At 31.7% G+C, this 21,889-nt stretch overlaps 1 protein-coding gene across 7 annotated transcripts in view; it reads right to left on the bottom strand.

The window, feature by feature from the left end:
• Positions 1 to 21,889, bottom strand: part of LOC108193394 (uncharacterized) — a 67,474-nt gene that overhangs the window by 7,492 nt on the left and 38,093 nt on the right. For all 7 annotated transcript variants that reach the window (XM_064084822.1, XM_064084821.1, XM_064084819.1 and 4 more), the window contains 14 exons: positions 21,412 to 21,574; positions 21,132 to 21,222; positions 20,904 to 20,984; positions 20,774 to 20,836; positions 20,598 to 20,687; positions 20,419 to 20,511; positions 20,128 to 20,300; positions 19,836 to 19,886; positions 18,757 to 18,893; positions 18,562 to 18,648; positions 18,214 to 18,438; positions 17,060 to 17,252; positions 16,208 to 16,357; positions 122 to 185 (listed from right to left, as the gene is read on the bottom strand). In XM_064084822.1, the coding sequence (XP_063940892.1) occupies positions 18,789 to 18,893; positions 19,836 to 19,886; positions 20,128 to 20,300; positions 20,419 to 20,511; positions 20,598 to 20,687; positions 20,774 to 20,836; positions 20,904 to 20,984; positions 21,132 to 21,222; positions 21,412 to 21,462 (798 nt within the window). In that variant the 5' untranslated portion in view covers positions 21,463 to 21,574 and the 3' untranslated portion in view covers positions 122 to 185; positions 16,208 to 16,357; positions 17,060 to 17,252; ... (1 more) ...; positions 18,562 to 18,648; positions 18,757 to 18,788. The remainder of the gene's footprint in view (positions 1 to 121; positions 186 to 16,207; positions 16,358 to 17,059; positions 17,253 to 18,213; positions 18,439 to 18,561; positions 18,649 to 18,756; positions 18,894 to 19,835; positions 19,887 to 20,127; positions 20,301 to 20,418; positions 20,512 to 20,597; positions 20,688 to 20,773; positions 20,837 to 20,903; positions 20,985 to 21,131; positions 21,223 to 21,411; positions 21,575 to 21,889) is intronic.

The raw sequence follows: 21,889 nt of genomic DNA, 5'->3' as shown, positions 1-21,889 counted from the left end.
AATGAGTACCAAAAGTACACGTAAAATACAAGTGTCACAATTTTATAAAATTAACTTGCGATTATAAATATAACGAATAATCAAAATATAAATGAGGAGAAAAGAATAAAGAAATTCGTACCTTGAAGTAGCGAATAAACACTCACGAAAATCCGTAAATAATCAACTACACTTCTGGCACGAACCTAAATACGAAATCATAATCTATTATTAATCCAAATTATACATTAACTATTTACTCAGACATAATATAATATACATTATATTAATATTTTAATAACTCTATTATTACTGCCTGATACACCAATATGCCTGCGGCCAGAGTCTGTGAATGAATGCGTATACACACCAGATAATAACACTGTTACGAAAATCTAAAATAAACTAAGGCTTATATACAATCAAGCAAAGTAACAGTTTAGGGAGTTCAACTATCGCAAGTGAATAATTAAATAATCATATAGTAATAATGGTTTGTATTGATACCTTGTCCAAAACTTTTAAAGCATCTGCAAACTCCCCTGCTACTCTGTTTTTCTTCACATAGGCGGCTCTAAACTTCTCTTAGCGTTTTAAGTTTTAACGTGTGTTTTAATGAAAAAGGCTCATGCATATAAACAACCATTTACATAACCTACAACTAATAGGACTCTAATATTAATATTAACATTTTTATAATCTAATCACTAATTCTATTTAAAATCAAATCATCTTAAAACAAATATTATTATTATTAACTGAAATTACTAATTCTCTTTCTAATCAAATTAGTAAGCTACTATTATTATTTCTATTCTAAAACAGATTCTAATATTATTATATTATTATAAACTAACAATCTCTATTATATAATAATTATATTAAATTATAGGGATATTATATTTTAATTATAAAGAAAAACAAAAAATTTATCACATAAAATTTTATTTCCTATAATTCTAAACTCTAATTAAAAATTAACGAGGGATATTACATTTAAAGTTTCACTTGTCCTCTCCTCAACCTAGTCCTAGTCTATGTGTAATTAATTGTTTCACGCACAAATTGCAGTACGTCAAACAAACAAAAGCTTTTAATTATTTTTATTTCACAATTTTTTTTGACAATTTAAATTTCACTCCTTTAATTATTTACTATCTCTCAAATTCCCTCGACAAATTTTTGTTGAATGTAAAAAGTGCTAAAAAAAGTCTAAATTTTTCCATCATTTTTATGTTATCAAATGATTGCGGGATTGTTCATTTAAACATTCGTAAATATTTTCAACAAACATGAATATATCATATAATTTCAATTTAAACCATGAAGCAAATAATAAAGAGTTTATTCTTGATTTGAATCTTCTAGATGGTGAAGATTTTACGTTATGGATACTTTTTTTTATAATATTTAAATAATATTATGCATCTTTTATATAGATGGATATTTTTTTAATGAAAATTTATCCCAAATCTATAATCAAGGCGGAAACTATACACGTCAGGAGGAGTTACTTGAAGCTTAAAATGAACAAGTTAATATGGACTTAAATGAAACACCTGCTAATTTTTAAACATAATATTTCTTTTTACACTTTTATAATTTTCATGTTATTCTGAAAGTTAAAATAATGTTAGCTATCTTGCCTTTTTTGTATATTTATACTCTTATTTTTATATGTATTATCTCTCGTTATTTATTTATTTTAATCATTTTTGTGTTTATTTTTTATGTATATTACTATTATTTTTGGATATTATTTTTTTTATTTAATTCGACTGTGAATTGTATTATCTTTATTTTTTTGTCACGAGAAGAAGAAAATCACTTAAGAAGAGAAGATATTTGTCTAATGAGGAAAGAATTGCAGTTTATTTGGCTTTATTAGAGAAAAGAGTGCCAACTGAAAAGTTGACATTCTCCCAACGAAATATTACAACAAATCTACTGTTATGGTGTAGTCTTCTAGGTATTTGGAAAAAGGTTAAGGGTACTCCACTCAATGGTAAAATTGATGTATCACAGTAAAAGATTAAAATTGTGATAGTAATAGAGTGACTATTATGAAATAATTTAGCGGTGTTCTATTACCTAAAAAAATTATCTCGATCCGTTCACTGTGTAATGCTACAAACGTTGGTAAAACAACACTGATAAGGCGGAAGGATTCAAGAGAGATAAGAATACACTACCTTAGAAAAGATAACAAGAATGTCAGACTATAATTTTGTATCTCCATGCTAAAAAGAGAGCATACCAGATGATCTTCAATTTATGAACATGTACAATGTTGTTCATATCAATGCAAAGTGATTTTATATGACCAAAAATCTGAAATCTTTTATGGAGAAGGTTATGTTTTTTAGCAATAGTGGCTCGTCCGAGATTTGATGCTAAAAAAATATAACATTCTCCGCAAAGATTGGAATATTTCCATTTTCAACTACAGAACTAGTAAAAAGTAGTGTTAACCGTCCGGCAGACACACTTGAGACAAAAGCAATGACATCACTCGGGAAAGACACAATAAGATCATATTTGATTCATAATGTGGTTAGGGCAATTTTAGCTCAGTGGCCAAGAGAGGATCTTGATAAGACTATCTTGAAACAACAAGATAATGCAAGGACTCGTGTCAGTCCAATAGACATGGAATTTTGTCAAGTTGTAGCACACCAAGGGTTTGATATTCATTTGACATGCCAACCTCTAATTTCCCTCGATCTAAATGTGTTAGATCTTTTGGTTTTTTAAATGAAATCAAGTCATTGATTTGAAGGAGACTTCAAAGAATGTTGACTAGCTTGTTACTGCAGTAAAGAATGAATTTGAGAAATTTTCTCCAAAATCATCAAATTTTGTATTTTGGTCTTTCTAACATGTTATGGTCGATATTATGAAAGTTCAAATTTATAATGACTACAAACTCTCGCACACTAATAAAGCATTTGGTAGAGAATGCCTATTACCTTGTCAATTTAAGTGTGACAAAAAGTTAGTTGAAAATACACGCCACCTCTTAGAGTAAATTTGTTATTAAAAATATTGTTAATTTAACAATTTTCTTGACCATCTTTTAGATTGCCTTTCTCATGAATACTTTACTAATCTTTAACTACAAAATTATGTAATCTTCCACTAAAATAAAATGAGCCAAAAATCCACAAGAAACCGTAAGCCAAAACAAATTTTAAAATAATTTTTTTAACATTCTCAAAGTAACTGGAAAAATATATACATGTCATCATGTGTACATTTTCTTCAATACTAGAATTTGACTTGCTCTCTAAAATTGATTCATCCAAAATATCTTTATTAAAATCTATGAGAAGTTTTGTTTCTCCACAACCTACCACAAAAGAAAAATGTATTTTATATATCACATAAATAATGTTGTTTTCAGATCCTTCAATAAAATATCTAAGTTTCTCTTAGCTGATATCTTATTCAAATCTAAGTTCGTTCTTCTTGATGCACTCTTCTATGATTAGTTTATTATTATCCGAAAACTCATTTAGATTTGTGAATATCTTTTTCCGGTAATTATGACTTTTTACATTTAAACGGACCTGATTTTCTTTTGATCATCATGTAATACATATGACTGCGTTTTTGTAATAGTAAAAATATTTATAAGGAATGACAAATTAGTTATATAAACAAGAGTATTTATACTGACAAAAGGTTGGTAGAAGTACTTTGACTATTATAATACAGTAAAAATTTTGTAAACAATAAAAAATGAATCAAAAATGAATTTGAACACAATTATAAATTTAAAAATTTAGCTTAGTTATCAAATTAATAAAATTTGCATACTAACAACAAACTATTTTAATATAGTTTTGATTTTTAGTAAAAACATGTTATAAAATAATTATGTGTATAATGTTTAGTTTTATATGTTATCTAATTTAATATATTTTAATTTGGATTGTGTAAAAGTAAATGTACATGCATTTATAATATTATTGGAAAACGTCATTCACTATTATCAACTTAGACAAATATCAGTTAAAAAAAAAACATAGACAAACATAGACAACCACACAAGTACTTCTTGTTTCACATGGAATGACTTATATTATGGACCAAACAAAAAATCAACAAGCATCTTATATAATAAATCGATTATAAATGATACGTAAATTTATGTTTATATGTGATTAAAGTACAATTTGAATATGTTTAGTTATAAGTTACTAAAGTGTTTACTACTTTAAACTTATAAGTTAATTTTTCTCCCCAAAATTAACTAATTTAATATCTTTAATATAAAATTTTTAAATACACAGTCACCATCAACACTTAACAATTGCAAAACAATCATAAATTAAAAACCCAATGCTTCACATATTTTATTTTTCCTTTTTTTTAATATTTCATAAAAAATTAATTATAAATGTGAGTCGTGATTTCATATAAAATGACACATGCATGTAAACCGGCCTAAGCCCACAAAGAGGAAAAAGTCTCTTACCGGGCCCAAAGGAGGAAATTACAAATGGAAACAACAGCTCACAAACCTCTATAGATGAGATAAGAGCATGTCCATTAGAGGTTGTCAAATCATATGTGTCATGACAACCTTGGTTGCCAACGTACTGAAGTTGTATGGTTGTGAAGAGGTTGCCCATCAAGGTTGTCAAAACTTGACAACTTCCCAAAATGGTTAAAATACATATGTAGGTACAAAAAATGTATATTACTAATAATTCTTTTAGTTAATGAGCCATTTGCAATTTAATTCAGGGTACCACATAGGCAATTTTCACAGGTTGCTAACTATTGGAGTAGAATGTTGTCAAGTTGATAAAAAATAGAGTAAAAATTAAATATTAATATATATGATGATTTGGCAAGGTTGGAAACTATTTTGGCAACCCCTTGTTGGAGATGCTCCAAGGAGAGAGAACTAAAAAAAGTTTTGGAAAATAGAGGAATAGAACTCCCTTTTGTTATAGTTAGAGAGAAATTACTGAGAATAATTAAACATTCTTGCTTGATTGCTTGTATGATGTATCTCAACATTTAGTGCTGATAGAAGGGGACTCTATAAGGTTCCAACAAGCTCATTAGACCGGAGATGACCGAAGACGGAAGCCTAGCAAAGACGCTTAGATCTGACCTAGGTTAAGAAGTGAATTGCAACCTACAAGGCTGTTCGGGGGTCAATCGTTGGAAATTTCCTGTAGAGGACCTACATATGCAGACCCTATGAGAAGAAGGAAGAAACACGGTCCTAGAATGATAGTCGAGATTCTTCAAGCGAAAAGGGGTTTCATTAGTGATGCTCGGTTACTTTTGGAAAAATTTAAAGCAAATGAGATTCGAAAATACTTCACCTTTTCCAGGAAGAGCGAGCCTTGAGGACAAACTCCCAAGTCCCAGCCCTCGAAACTGAAAGGAGGCTGCTTTCCACCAAGGTTCGCCTGCAAATAGAGATTTCACGCCTCAGCAGGGAACTGACCAAACAATGTTTCTCATCCAGAGACATCTTGACAAACATTAGCAAATAGTGAATACATGGCTGGGAGGATTCCGTCAGCTCATATTACTCTCGTCGCGGGGAGAAAAAATCAGTTACGACGATGACAGTGAAGATACGAAATCTGGTAGTGCGGGTTCGAAAAACAAGAAAGACCCTGAACTAACAAAGTTACAAGATGACATGGCACTGTGCAAGAACTTCAATCATTCTCAAGCAGGAGGACTGGAGGTCTAGATGGAAAGCCCCTTGTCTGAAGACATCGAAAATGTCAAGATTGATAGACACCTCAAAATTTCATCCCTGGAATAGTTTGATGGATTCACTGACCCGTCTGACTTCATCAACCTTTTCGACTGAAGGATGAGCTTCTTGTAGAACTCTGAAATAGTGCGATGCCGGTTCTCCTCTACCTGTCTCAAAGCCACAACACTGAAATGGTTCAACAACTTATCCCTCCCTCCATAGACTCTTAGGGAGTACTAAAGAGCAACATCTGCAGCAATGAAAAGGGTTGTAAATTCACAATCTCGCTCATGATGGTGCGCCGGGATTTTCTATCATGATTCAGGAGTGAAGTCGTGAAAATCCCTAATCTTATAGATGAGCCGGCTATCAACTATCTGGTCACTGAGGTGGATAAGACTAGACATGGTCTAATATTAAGAATTCTTCGACAAAAATCCCAAAACTCTCTAAACAGTCATGCAAATATTCGAACATCAGCTAACACTCTAGGAGGCAGTAGGTGCATAAAAATAAGTTTGCCCTAGGGAAGGCAAAATAATCTGTCCTGCGAATATTAGATCCGTAACATGTTGTCGAGTATTTTCAAGAGTATCGTTCGCAGGGAAGGACTGATATCAATACAAATTTCGAGTCTTTTATCTCTTGTAATTCAGAAGTGTGGAGAAGAATTTAGTGGATTTTTCTATCAACTAATTAATATAATAAATAAATAAATATAATAAATATGAGAGAAAACAACCCAAGAATTAGAGTTCTTCAATGGCTATCATGAATGTCTAATTTATGTCTCTTGTTTGCTAAAAACAATCCTTCTAATATTAATAAACTCCTCTCCCAAGGTAGATTATAGTGCCTACAATTATCCAATAAAAGCCACTCCCATGGTCAATCAAAGAACACTTGTAAACTATTAAGAACCAAGGATTTTATGTCTCACAATTCTCATATCAATCTCCCGATCTAATACTCAAATTGTGTCCATCATATCATGTACTAGAATTATAACTCCTCTCCCGATTCGTTATAACTCCTAGAGATTCAATCACAAGTTAGCTACTCCTGTAATTGTATAACGCGCTCAATGACAGATTAACAAATCTAGAGAAAACACAATCCAACTAAACAAACATAACAAGCCAAAGAATACTACCTAACTCTTGGATCAAAGGATTAGCTACTCATGATAAGATGAAACAAATATATATTTATACCACAAATCAAGAGTGTAAGAATATAAGTACGAAGAATACAACTTGATGAAAGTGCTTGAAGTCCGGATGAATCCCTTCACTCCTTCTTCCAAAATCTCTCACAAGTGTTTCTCTCCCTTTCCTCTCTACCAAGGCTATCTCTATATTATTCTATATGATACAAGTTAGTTGTCTCTAATCTCTATCAAAACCCTAATATATATAAGAGTTTTCTTAATTTACAAGAAAATAAAATAATATCCTAAAACTAGTTGGATTCTGATGCTGAAATTCGTAGGCTTCTGTTCAGGCCTGATTCTGGGTTGATTCTGACATCCAGAACTCAAGTTACGGCCCAAACAAGATTTGCTTCGCTGGCTATCCATAAAGTCCGAATTTCCATCTGATTAAACCCAAATAAGCTTGATTTAATCCAACTTTAGGAATATTTATTTTCCCGCCATTAAATACTTAAAATCAATTAGTAATAACCCGATTATTTACAGAATACTAAAATTATGGGAATAAAATCATATAAAAACATATATAAATATATGCTCTATCATAACGCAATATTTCAAATTTATCGAAACTAATTTAACTGAAATTTTTTGAATTTGGATTTAAATTTTAGGTATACCAATTTGAATTCAAATTCCGAAAAAACAAATCGGATATATATATATATATATATATATATATATATATATATATATATTTTATTGATATATTATAGGTCCAAATTCTGTGAAAACCACAATTATTTGGAGTATTGGAGTCCTTCATCTGGACCGTTCATTTCTTTCTAATCTAACGGTAGCAAAACAAAGTTTCTTTTAAAACAAGTTTATACGTTGGCAGAATTGTTTGCATAATCTTGATGGAGATTTATCCGCTCAGGCGAGGCTATCAATGTGCTTATCGTCAATTTGTTTCCATGTTCTACTGCTTTGTTGTCCTTCATCATAATTTACAGTTGCTTCATAATTTTTATCTCTCAAATTATATATTTACCAACTCTGCAAATAGTGATTCAAGAAGAACAACTAAGAGGTATATAAATTCTTTTTATCTTAGTTATGTTATAGTGTCTGGTAGATGTATTTCTTCATTTTTGATTGTTTCCATCACCCATAATTCTTATCTCCTTGTATTGCAACAATGAATCAAGGGAGACAATTGAACATAATCCCGCACTTGATATTTGATTCCCGTGCTTCTATCTTCTGCGATTTGATTTAGGAAAGAAGTGTTTCTATATACTGTGATTTTATTTGATTTAGGAGAGAAAGTGTAGAACAATAATTAACTATAATAGTATGCAAATGGGAGCAAAAAGCGGGGTAGGAATTAAGTGACAACAGTTTTTTTAAAATAAAAATGTCTTCCACCTATCTCTCACATCTACCGTGTATTTTGTCTTAATCCAATGATTACCATTTAGCCCGATAATAAGTGAGTCATTGATAAATATTCAATGCAAGGTGATGAGATTTGTAACTTTTTCTAGAAAATAGTTATTAATTGATGTATTTTAAGTGTTAATGATGTATCATTATTTATTCATTATGAAGTGTTAGTTTATTTGAAATTAATGATTAAATAATAATAATTCAAATTTTCATGTATTGATTTCGGGCTCGGGTTTCGGATTTCGGGTATATGCATATCCAATCTAGAAGAAATCAGATTTCGGGTATACTCAAATCTGAACCGAAATTCGTGGGACTAGTTCAGGTTTTCATTTTAAGTATTTTTCGGTTCGAGTTTGAATTTGGATTCTGACATATCTGACTTGACCCGACTGCCATCTCTACTTCGTCCCTAGCACAAAAATGGGATATAACACCCCACTCAGGTTCCCAACGGGAACCTAAAAAGCCGAAGAACCAAACAACAAAAGGAGGCGAAAAAACTGAATCCCACAAAACAACTTCCTTATCGCACGCTCCGCTAGCACAAGGCACTTCTCAACGCCCTATAGGCTCATCACCTCCTAGCCCACCTAGAAAAGATAAAGATTTCACAAAACTTAATACGGAGATAACAAACTAGCAATATTTAAAATTGATCCTAACTAATCTCTCGCATTGAACCCAAGTAGACCCTCTCAGTTCCAAGTATTGCGATTACAATGAAGACACTAGCCACACAACATGAAGATGCTACTAATTGAGAAATTTAGTATGGAACAAAATCCATAGCGACGAACTAGCTCACGTTAGACAACGTGAAGAGGGCGCGCGCCAGCACAAGGTGCTTCTCAACGCCCTAGAGACTCATCGTCTCCTCGCCACCTAAAGAAGATTAAGATTTTACAAAACTCAATATATTGATTACATCTATCCTAGCAATATTAAAAAAAAGATCCAAACTACCAACCCCCACCCCTCAGTCTCAAGTATTGCGATTATCATGAAGACACTGGTCAGTAGAGAACAAAATCTAGAGCGGCGAATCGACTCACTTCACACAACTTAGAAAGTTAAAAAGTTGTTAATGTAGTAAGTAGATTCTTACAACTTGAAGATACTAATATTGATATGGCCTTGTCAAGATTGGAATAAATTATTCATTTTTTAAAGAGTTCAGAAAAGCTGGCTATGACTCTTGTAAGAATGAGGCAAAGGAGCTAGTATTGGAGTTGGATGTTGAGCTTGTATTTTCTGAAAAGTGAAAGATTCGTTGTCTTGTTTATTTTGATGATCTTGGGGCTGCTAAAGTATATGATGATTTGAATTTGAGTACCGAAGAAAAATTTAGAGGTATTATTTCTTGTATATTGTTGATCAAGGGGCCTTTCAACTCAGAGAACAGTTTAAACAATTTCAGGATTATCAGAAAAATTTTGAATTTATATTTAATCTAAAGAAGCACATGTTTGGTGATGATGAGAGGTTAAAATCATGATGGATAAAGCTTGAAGGATTACTCAAACATGATATGCGGTCTGATATTGAAATTGTTGGTGTAGAGTTATTTAATGAATTAATGGTATTATGAATTGTTATACGTGATGAGATGACAAAAATCAATGATGTGCTTAATTATTTAAGCTCTAGTTTAAGAAAATTTTCTAGGTTGAAATGATCAAATCTTATCTTCGCTCTTCAATGTCTCAAGATAGACTTAATGAATTAGCTTTAATGTCTATTGTAAGTGAGTTGGCATATTCTCCCAATATGATAGAATCATAGAGAGATTTAAATCTCAAAAGCCAAGAAAAATTTCAAAATCAATGATGGTTATGATAAACTCACTTGTCTTTTAATTCATTATTGTCTTATTATATCATTTGAGAAAATAATTATTTTCTTATATTTTTATGAATCAGTATTAGGTATCCATTTAAATTTGCTCCTAGATTTTTTTTATGCAATATATAAAGTAGCATATCATTAACATATATTGATTGAGATTTTTATTAGAAAATACATGGATCTGACAATCAAATTAGTTGATAAATGAGCCCAAATGAGAAAGAACAATGTGTTTTAATTTGCTTAATCAAAAAACTTACGATTGTATATTTATATTACAACAAAATAAGATAGGGATCTTTTTACATATTAAATATGTTCCAAATTCTGTTTCTACAAAGCATGTGCGACACATGCTAAAAAAGATTGTGTTAATGATAACACTATAAAGTTTACCATTGAGTTTGAAGATATCCCAAGTAATATCAAAACATTCGCATAATTTATATAATAGAAGGACATTTGGACAACCTAAAATAATACTCATTAAAAAAAATTAAAACGCACGTCAAACATCCCCATCTAATCACAATTTAAATATCGTAATTTATATATCCAAAACAAGTTTTCAGCAAAATCATGTTGTATCAGATGAAATAATTTAATAATTTTTAATAATAAATTACAGAACATTTCAATAAGGTGTATAATACATTTAAAATCCAAAACTTTCACAACCCATTCCAGATGAAATTCTGACTCATGTATATAATATGATAATGACATCTATATCCCAACGAATTCGATTATCAAAAAAATTAGTTCATATTTGTTTTTTGATCCTCAAAAAATTTTAAAAGTACAATGTTTATTATTATTATTATTATTATTATTATTATTATTGTTATTATTATTATTATTATTATTATTATTATAAATGCTATTAAGTTGCAAATATTATATTTTCGCACTCACGTACTCTGTTAAGGAATTAAAAATAATATTTATACACTCAACAACATAATCACACTTAAATATTATTTAAAACACAATATAAATGCTAGTTAATTGTTAATTCTGTATTGGTACTAACCACTTTTATAATATTGTTATAATTATTGTTGTAAGGTTATTTTGGTTTGATATCTTTTTTTATGTGCAGTTGTTGGGGATGACAACGGGTCGGATCGGGATGGGTTTCAGATCCAGACCCAAAAATTTTGATAATACCCGGACCTGAAAAAACCCCGAAAAGTGAGACCCGGATCTGATCCAACCGGATTTCAGATCGGATTTTACCCAAGACTCGGAACATGATCAGATTTTACCCGAGACCCGAAACATGATCGGATATTACCCGAAACCCCGACACATATCGGTGTATACTGCATAAACATACTGCGTAAACAGAGTTGCAGACTTCCAAATTTTTGTAAACAAAGCTCCTGCAGACTTATAGTAATGCACTAATAGCCATTTATCAAATATATTCAAGTACACAAACTCATCAAACAAAATGATTACCAGGACCATTCCATAACGAATAATAAACAGTCACCAATCCTGATGATGTCTTCCCTAATAAAAAGTTATCAATAAGACTTGAGATTTGAGAACGCGGTAGATGCGGCTGACTGGCGGCTGCAGCTGAGAATTATGTAGTGGCAACTGGCAAGTGGAAACCCTAATTTTAAGTTGTGTGTGCATCGTGGACTTAACCGGAGAATTAGTGGACTTGTGTCTAGTGTCTTGCTTTTTAGAATTAGACTATGAATAATAAACTTAATTTAAGAAATTAAAAAAAACTAAAACAACATATTCAATTATATATATATATTAAAGGTAATACTCCACAACAAACCCCTCTTAAACTAAAAACTGAAATAAAATTCTCTAAATCACATCAAAATATAGCACATATGGTATGGAATCGATCGTTGGGAGATGAAGAAAAATACAGTGAAGTCGGATTTCAAAAAAAGTTCACCGATCGACGGGAAAATTCAAATTAAAAATGGAGGAATTATGTGGAATCATGTGTGGGAGGGTACAGGTTTATTGTGTGTGGTGAATTTTAGGGGGGCCATTAGATTAGATTGATCTAATGGCTGAGATTAGTTTGTAGTTTTTAGTTTATTTTTAATTTGTATTTGGACACTTGCCTATAATATATATATATAGGGTCGCGCTCAAGAGAGAACCACTCCTTAAAATAGAACCATAGAACCACTAGGGTTCTGCTGCAGAACCCTAAATTTTAAATAGATTTTTAGGATCTAAATCTAAAATACATGTTTTTTTCATGTTTTTCATCGTTGTGTGTGTTCAAAAATAATTTAAAAATATAATCCATAAATATTGACATTTTTTTTGTGAAGTTCTGCTGCAGAACCCCAACTAATACTTAAGTTCTGCTGCAGAACCCTTGCTTAATAAGGTAAGGGTTCTATGGTTCTCTCTCTAATGGTTCTCTCTGGAACATGACCCTATATATATATATATATATATATATATATATATATATATATAGAGAGAGAGAGAGAGAGAGTTGGGCTCAATGGAGACCAAAAATTTTGGAGTCATTAGAGACTACAAGATCTACCGTTAAATAATATGGCAATTAATGGACATGATTAAATATTCTTTGTCCTGCATTTCTTGTCCTGCATTTTTAGTAATGTATTATTAATATTCTTGTTTTGCATTTCTTGTTTTTAGTTTTAATTCAAAACTATGTTTGTAATTTACACTATTCTTGTCCTGCATTTCTAGTAATGTAATATTAATAATTTGTCCTGCATATTTGTGATATATCTAAGTGTTATTTTGTCTTGCAACAAATTCAATTCGTTGCAGGACAATGACAATGAGTTCAGTGCCAATCATAGCAGTGTCCAACTACATCTTTGTTTTGTATGCAATTATTATTTTTATTTGTTAGGATTTCGGTGATTGAACACCAATATTATGGAATTATTATTTTATGTTATGCAAGATTTAGAAGTACTGCTTGTTGTTCATCGATTTAGAAGTGCAGGACAGGATAGGGAGAGAAAACAAACGTGCAGGACAAAATATATGCAGCCATTGGATGTTTAATGATTGGATGGCCAGGATTAGGTCTCTACAGTCTCCAAATAATCCAGTCTCCATAGAACTTTCTTCTATATATATATATATCGATCGGGTGTCAATTGGGTTTCGGGAATCGGATCGGGGTACCTAAGATCCAGATCCAAACTTTTTCGTGTCTAAAAATAAGATCCAAATCCAAATCCAAATCCAAAAAAACCGGGTTCGGGTAGATCCAATCGGGTCGGAACGGGCATGGGTATCAATCGGGTCGGGTAAAACTGACATCCTTAGCAGTTGTAAAGACTTTTAACATCATTCTCTCCAAAATATATTTAATAATATATAAGACTACACAAAAGATGGGTCATCCTGTCACGAAATTGTGATTTAAATAATCTGTATCCTATTATTTTGATGGTTAGAAATTTTTAAATACTCTTTATACTTATCCAAACACAACAATATCATTAAGTATACCTTGATTATTATATATCAAAAGAAAGTATACTCTTTGTTTTTAATCAATGATAATAACTCTCGACCTAGTGATATATCATACTAGCCCAATACTCTTTGTAAGAACTAGATTATTTTTCAGCGACATTATTTTCTGAGTTTTGCAAAGAATAGTTAAGTGAGGTGATATTCGTTCTAACACCCAAGTCCTCGACAAAGTCCTCGACATAGAGGAGGGGGGGTTAGTGATTTTTGCACCGTGAGTAAAAAGAAAGACCCAAGATCGAATATCTAAAATCCAAGGCCAGTAAAAATTTAGAAGAATAAACACTATACCTAGGTAACTACATTAATTTTCAAAAGTATAGGGGTTACATTTTAATTAAATTTTTTTACATTTATAACGAGGTAGTAAAGTGGAGTTGCATCCCAAGATTCATATCTGTAGTATAAATAGTACGTTATCCTTATAGTGAAAATCTCGAGTCCGAGGAGCTTGGGGACTAGCTTAGAGGTGGGCGAATCCGTTATGGATTGTGTCATCACAAATAGGATGAAAAACTCTTGTATTATATTTTCTTTTCTTATTACTTCCGCATATCATAACTGTTTATACTCTCGATACAAGATTCTAAAAAGAAGATGAATTTTTTTAAACGCTAAAATTATTTTTAAATTGATGATTAAGCTATTCAATCTCCTTTTGATGTCAATAAGATTTCTATCAGGACCTAACATTATGTTATGCTATTAAACAATGTCAATGATGATAAAACTTTATTGAGATTACTAACTTAATTATAAACTGTTGCTTACTCTAATTTTGTCCTAAGTGTTACATTTTTTTCCCCCAATATTTTACTATCTTACGTAATGTTTTTAACAACTCATTGGAATATGGCAATTTTAGAAAAATTTGTCAAATCAAACTAAATTCTAAAATTAAAAAAAATCTCATTATTAGAATACTAAATACCTAAGTTAAATGTAGAGATATTTTCTATGGTACACTCCTGAAATTCGCTTTTCCTAATCGTACCATCACATTTTTAGCTTCTATCTCTGATAACCCTGTACTTATGATTTTTCACATATAATACTCTCATGTTATGTAAAACGTAATAGAATTGATATCAAACTATAAAATAAATTATATATGTGAAATCCTTATTAAAAAAAACATGAAATCAACCTTTGAATCATATAAACACGGAGTTAAATTGAGTGAGATATATTTAAACTTCATAACCGAACTTTGATAATTTATATCTCACTTAGTTGGACTCCTATTTATATGATTTAGAAGCCTATTTCATGTATTTTTTTTTACAAAGATTTCAAATATTTGATTTATTTTGCAATCTGAAATCAATATTATTAAAGTTTACATAACATATAACAACATTACCGTAACTCTCCCCAAACCCTACCTTTCTCTCGTGCGCCTCTTTCTTTTCTTGCTTGGCAGCTGGGGGCTTCCACCGGATCTCAACCGGTGGAAAGCCCCAAAATCTTTTATTTTCTTTGTTTGTTCTTCCTTCTTTCAATAAAATTCATTTTCAAGTTTTTTTCTTAAGTTTTGGTATTAGTTTTTGTTTTCGGATCTAAGGATTCAAAGCCTTTTCCGATTTGACCTTCTTTCTCTTAGATCTCAATTCCACGGAGCTACGGATTTCTCATTCTTCCCTGTGATTTTGTTCTCGAAAGTGGTCGAAGTTATCTTGTTGTTTTTGTGGGCTTGTTCCCCAGATCTAAAGATTGTTTTGGTTTAGCTAGTATTTCATTTACGCATTTGCAAATTTAAGGTTGCTAGGTTGTAGTTTTGGTTTTTATTGTCTCACCGTTTGTGTGAGTTTTGTTATTTTCTCACCATTTGTGTGAGTATGATGTTTGATTTAGTAATGAAAGTTGTTCGTGAATTGCATTCTCAGTCGATAGCTCAAACTGGTTATGGCGGAAGCGAAAGTGACGAAACATGTGTATATATCATCTTCAACAAATCACGTGATTTTATCTCCAAAGAGAATGGATTGATCGGTGATTGTTTCGGTATTTTGTTTGTTCGACGCGACTGTTTATGTAGATGCCGTATGGCCTTTTATTATTGAATGAACTCATTTATTCAAAAAAAAAAAAGTTTACATAACATAAAGGGTATTATACGTGGAAAACAATAAATACAAGGTTGCTAGGGATAGAAGTAAAAAATGTGATAATACCCATCAAGAAAACCAATTCCACGAGTGCACCATAGGAAATATCTCTTAAATATATATGAATTAAAATTAAATAAAAAAACTATTCTTTTTCATACTAATTCTAAAGTAATAACTTAAATAACATACATGAAATCAATTTTTTACCAAAGCTTGTAAAATGCTTGAAGTGAAACTAAAAATTAAAACAACAAAACTAAAACAAGACATAATGTGAGCATGCTTGCATGAGGCTTTTTTCAATTTTAAGAGTAGAGGGGACAATTTAGACACAAAAAAAAGTAACCAACTAGATCCAACCTCTATTTAAAAGCAAAATAATACAAGATAAAAAAAAAGCGAAGGATACCATACCTCCTGATATAGTGAGAAGGTCTTAGCATTTGATAATAGCCTCTGCACACTCAAATAGCAAGCATTGGTACCTGTCCTAGTTATTACTGCTACAACTGTATCCTCATGATGATAGTGCCCTAGGGCTTATGTTCCCACAGTGTCATTTACCTGCTCAGATGAATTGTTGAAATTAAAACCTAGTGGTTCTATCAATTTGAAGTTGCATACTTTAAATATAAAAAGTGATCCACAATCACTGTACATTCAACATTATATGGACCTTTGGATCGTTTGACATATATCAAATCAACACGGTCAATCTTTTATTTTATATTTATTTTGAAGATATAAACAATTCTAGTAGCTTAAAGAGATTCGAAATTATTATAACATAGGCGAATCAGATGTTCAATTACATATAGGCATATACATATATGCATATGTTATGATAAATTAATTCGATTATCTAGAGTCAATATACTATAATCTGAGAATAGAGTATGCATACAGCTATAGAGTATAGAGGCAGTTGGTGAGGCAATAACAAAAAAATTGTTAAGCATCCTACAATAGAGATGGTTGATGTTCATATTAAGAATACCTACTAGCCAAGATATACGTCACTAAATTTTATGGAGCAAGCAGAAAAAGCCGAGCTGGCAAGCTCCATTAGCTGTAACTTTTTGCTCATGATATGCCAAATAGCTAACGTCGAGAAGTACAATTAGAATAACATTGAGAGGATAACTGTTCTTCGAATCTATACAGTAGATAAAAATCTTCTGCTTGAGTTTCACAACAGTCTCTTAAAAATCAACAAGATCAAATAAGTATCAGAGTTAGTGAACACAGAACCAGAAGCACACATACCGTAACATGATAACACTATGCATACCCAACTTGAAACTTCAGCCCACTTGTGAGAAGAAAGAACACCATCTTTTTTGGAAAGTTTCTTGTCTGTGTTCATAAGCTAAAGAGTAGACCAAATTTTCCGTGGTTTCTCCAGCAAGATATGATTTATTCGGTCCTTTTCTCTCTTAATGATATTACTAGATCCAACCTGCAAATCCAATTATGTAATTAGTTTTAAGGGAATTCATATTACATACACTCGACCAAAATAGATGAGATATGAGAGCTTATTATTTAAATAGTTCCATATGCTTGTAAAGTTCCCATTTTACAGGACTACAATATATGAAAAACAATTCAAGACCATACAGACGAGGTTAATAATAGACCTTAAATATGCATGTGTAGAATGTACAGACAATTACAGAATGTAGCTCCCATCATTCCTCAGACAATAAGTCATATTGTCATATTAATTATTAAGTTGTACCAATTATGTAATATGTAACAGTTGGACAAAAATAAACTCTACAAGTCCTCATAAAATTAGTCACATTGTCATATTAAGTGGTATCAAACTTGGCAACAAGTCATATCATCATATTAAGTGGTACCACTCTTTTTAACATTTTCTTTGAAATAATTTAACCCTGGATTAAGCACTTTATAGCTTCAGCAGAACTAGGGACGTAATTAGCATACACTTAATTAATTGATCATAAATAATTCTTATGAGCTCGCTTATTTAATGCGATAAATGGGTTTTTATTATCCGAGGACAATAAAGTACCTCCGTCCGTCCGTCCCACTTCTTTTGTCTTGTTTGACTTATTGTGGTCAAATTGACCAAATTTTGACCGGTAATTAATAATTATTTTTACATGTTTTATAAAATTGTAAAAAAATATTTTAAATTAGAATAGATATAGATTCTAGTAATATGTTTTTTATAGTTTTCATAATTATTTAATATATGTAAATATCAGTCAAAATTTGGTCAATTTGACCACAAAAAGCAAACAAGACAAAAGAAGTGGGACAGAGGTAGTATTAATTTGCATAAAGTATGCTACCAGAAATATTACATTATAAACACGTATAGTACAATAGCCTCAATTGCTTGCAAAGAAATAATGTGTATAAGTAGAGTGCTGCTATCGTCAACTCACCATTGAACCAACAAGAATCTGATTGGTAGATACAAATCATGAACAGTAGTTGGTGCACAAAAGCTAATTGCAAGCAAATCATTAGATGGTCTTTTGGAATGTGATTCTGTAACACCCCAGTCCGATATCGAGAAGTTCTGGACGAACGATATGCAAAGTACCATACAGAAGATCATTATGGATCTCCTTATAATGTTTTTGTCGCTAATCGATTTCCAAGATTTACTGCTCTCTCATATGTAAGCAAAGGCGAAAAACAATTCAAAAATCCCCTCTCAAAAAATAAAAGAAATTATATATATTAAAATCATAACAGAACTGGTGCAAGAAATTTCTTTGAGAACTAACTTGTTTGCTGTTAACATTATTGTCGCTTCGTTTGCCAAATATGCATCACATTCAGCTGATACTGGACTCCAATAATAACGCTGCCCGCTGGTTGATTATATAATACAAAAAAAGGATTATCTTTCATAATCAGGATATATGAAGATAGTACCAGATAAGCAAATAGATAAAAGCCCGCTAGCTAGTTTAAATTACCTCAAAATCGCTATATAGTTCTTTCCAAAGCTTTAAGCAGATCTTCTCCATATATGTTGCAGTATAAGTTTCCTTACGATGTGGAGGCATTGATGTGAGCCAAAATCTGGATAATTCAAGCCTTGTTTGTGCCCCATCTTGCAAATGATTAATTGCAGAAAGTATTAGATCAGTATTCGATGCAAAAGGAGAGAGCTGTAAATAAAGAGTTTAAATAATACATATATGAAGTAAGAGATGTAGCTGGCTAATTCACTTGAGTGAAGTTGGGTTTGATGTTATGGACGACTAACTCACCCCAGGGAACAAATGTTTAAGTTGTAGTTAAATAACAGCTAATCTTCTTATTGCTTTACGTTGATAGGATAAGAAACTATGTACCGAAAACCATAACTTGGCCTATTTGGTCGTATATGAAAATTCTTTAGTACTAGTCACTTTTCAAAATTTAAGATGTTCACCATATTTATCATACAACAAGTTTAAAATAATATATAGTCAACTGGAAAAAGACTTCAAAAACAATGAACTGGTAGTTTCTTTTACCAAGTGGAAACTTGGTTCAGAACCATAAGTTTCCTTCTCTTTCCCAGACACAAATGTTTGCACTTGATTAAACCGGAAATAAATCAGCTGAGTGTTAAGATATGGAAATGCAACCATTGCATTACACTTTCCTAGAGTAACAATAGCAATGGCCTTTGAAGGAGGCTCGTAATTTAATATTTTATCTTCATATTCTACTGACATTAATATCTTTTATGTTCTTCTCCACAAACTGCAGAGAATGTTTTTTTGTGTCAGACACCCCTGTGTCATTTCCTACATTATGATTATAGTTTCAGTTGACTACAAATGCAATTATACAAGATTAGACTCTATACAGAACTTAGGCAGTTAAACCTCTTAAAGCATTGAACAAATCACGTGGACAGATGGGGCTTATATAACCACAACAACTGTGTTGAATATTATTAATTGAACATTTAAATTATTTGGTCCAAATAATTAAGAAGTGAAAAGAAAAAGGTATGTTGGAACGGAGGTGGTATACAATTGAACAAGAAGTGCAAAAGTACCTTACGATCTGTAATATTACCAATTGCAAAGATATTCTTCCAGCCCTGATTCTGAGGTTTGAAATTCAAATTAAGTATACTCAGTAACCAAGATGCCACTAAATTGTATGGCGCCAGCAGAAAAACTCGAGCTGGAGACTCCATTAGTTGTACCTTCTACTTCTTGAAACGTTATATTAATTTGCAGAAAGTATGCTACTAGAAATATTATGTTATAAACATGTATAATACAACAGCCTATATTGCTTGCAAAGAAATAATGTGTAGAAGAGTGCTGCCGTTGTTAACTCACCATCGATACAACAAGGTTATGGCTGATTGGTAGATATAAATCATGACCAGCAGTTTGTGCACAGAACCTAATTACAAGTAAAACTTTAGATCGTCTTTTGGAATGTGATTCATGTACAGAGCATTCTGTCATGAAAACCCATCGCTTTATTTGATTAGCAGTTGCATGCACTCCTGCCCACAGAACATGTAATATAGCAAATATAGTCACTTTGTAAAAATGAACGTTGTACATTAATATGTAGAAATGTTACCTGTAGTGAGGAATTTCATCGAAATTGTACAACAATACCATGGTTTGAAAAAGTCATGTCCAAGACAGTTGTGATTAGCAAGTTGCATGCACCCGTGCCCACTAAAACGACAAACCACAGTATCAAATTTGCTGAAGAATTCCATGAACATGTGAGATAGCAAATGTAGTCACTTTGTAAAAATGAACTGTTATAAATTATTATGGAGAACTGTTACCTTTGTCAGGAAAACCCATTGCTTTCTTTGAATAGCAAGTTGCATGCACCCCTGCCCACGAAAACGACAAGTCCCGCAGTATCAAATTTGCTGTAGAATTCCATGAACATGTGAGATAGCAAATGGAGTCACTTTGTAAAAATGAACCGTTATACATTATTTTGGAGAATTGTTACCTTGAGAGAGGAACTTCAACGAAATTGTACAACAATATAGGTTTCCGTGGTTCGAAAAAGGACCTGCCCAGGACAATTTGAGCTACTGTATAAAGGATCTATAGGTAGGTCAAAAGAAAATGGGACTTACAGATACTGTTCAATGACCGAGGAAAAAACTGCCGCCATTTGGCCGTAGGTCCTTGTGAACCAAAATTAAAAGCTACAATTTCTGAAACACACTAAGCATGTTCTTCAACCAACTGTAACATTTGCAACCGCACAGAGTAATTTCACCGAAGAATTAGTGATAAACTCAAAACGAAGCTGAAAATAGAAATAAAGGGCAAAAAGGAGAACAGGTCTAGGATAAATTAACCTTGGAATACACACTGTAGGACACTTGTAATCACTTGCTGCTCAGTCGGGTTCCATATCGTAATCAAGCCTTTTCGCAGGTAACACTTTTCCTGGCCAATTTCAGTGGTTAACTAGACTACACTCCATCTCTAACATGGGGTCACATCCCTCCACTAAGACTAGAATTTTCAAAAGCTTCTTCAATAGATTATTGAATGGTTACTGCATTGCTACCAATCATACTAATCATAATCAGTTAGCTGATTCTAAATTTATGAAACGAACATACAAAATCACACCTCCAGTTTTGCTTGATAAAAAGACCAAAATATGAGTTGCTTTGAACTCATCCCAGCAATCAGGATTTCTGGCTAAGCAGATGTTTCGAAAATTTTAAAGATTTTTGCCGCTTCCTCACTACCATCACTATTTATAAGAACGACTCCTTCCGCAACATCTGAGCTGCACATTAAGATAGAGGTTAAGTAAAGACATAAAAAGAAACATCAACATAAAGTCTCTGAAAACAGATTTATGTTAAAAAAATAATTTCATTTTACAGTAATAAGAAAACAGCTCGATCCCAGATGACTAACACATAGCTTCAACTTCATGACCACGAATATCAAGAGGAACTAGGAAAATCAACACAATACCAGCTACAAGTTGACTGACCCATTAATTTTAAATTCTCAAGATGCTTATGCTCTCATAAAAACTAAATAAAAGATTCCAACAGTTATTAGATGCAATTATGCCAAAATAACCCAATTTAAG

This window comes from Daucus carota, chromosome 1 (assembly GCF_001625215.2).
Source record: "Daucus carota subsp. sativus chromosome 1, DH1 v3.0, whole genome shotgun sequence".
Taxonomy (NCBI): domain Eukaryota; kingdom Viridiplantae; phylum Streptophyta; class Magnoliopsida; order Apiales; family Apiaceae; genus Daucus; species Daucus carota.
Note: the sequence above shows the minus strand (reverse complement) of the source record. Positions and strands in the feature narration are given on the sequence as shown.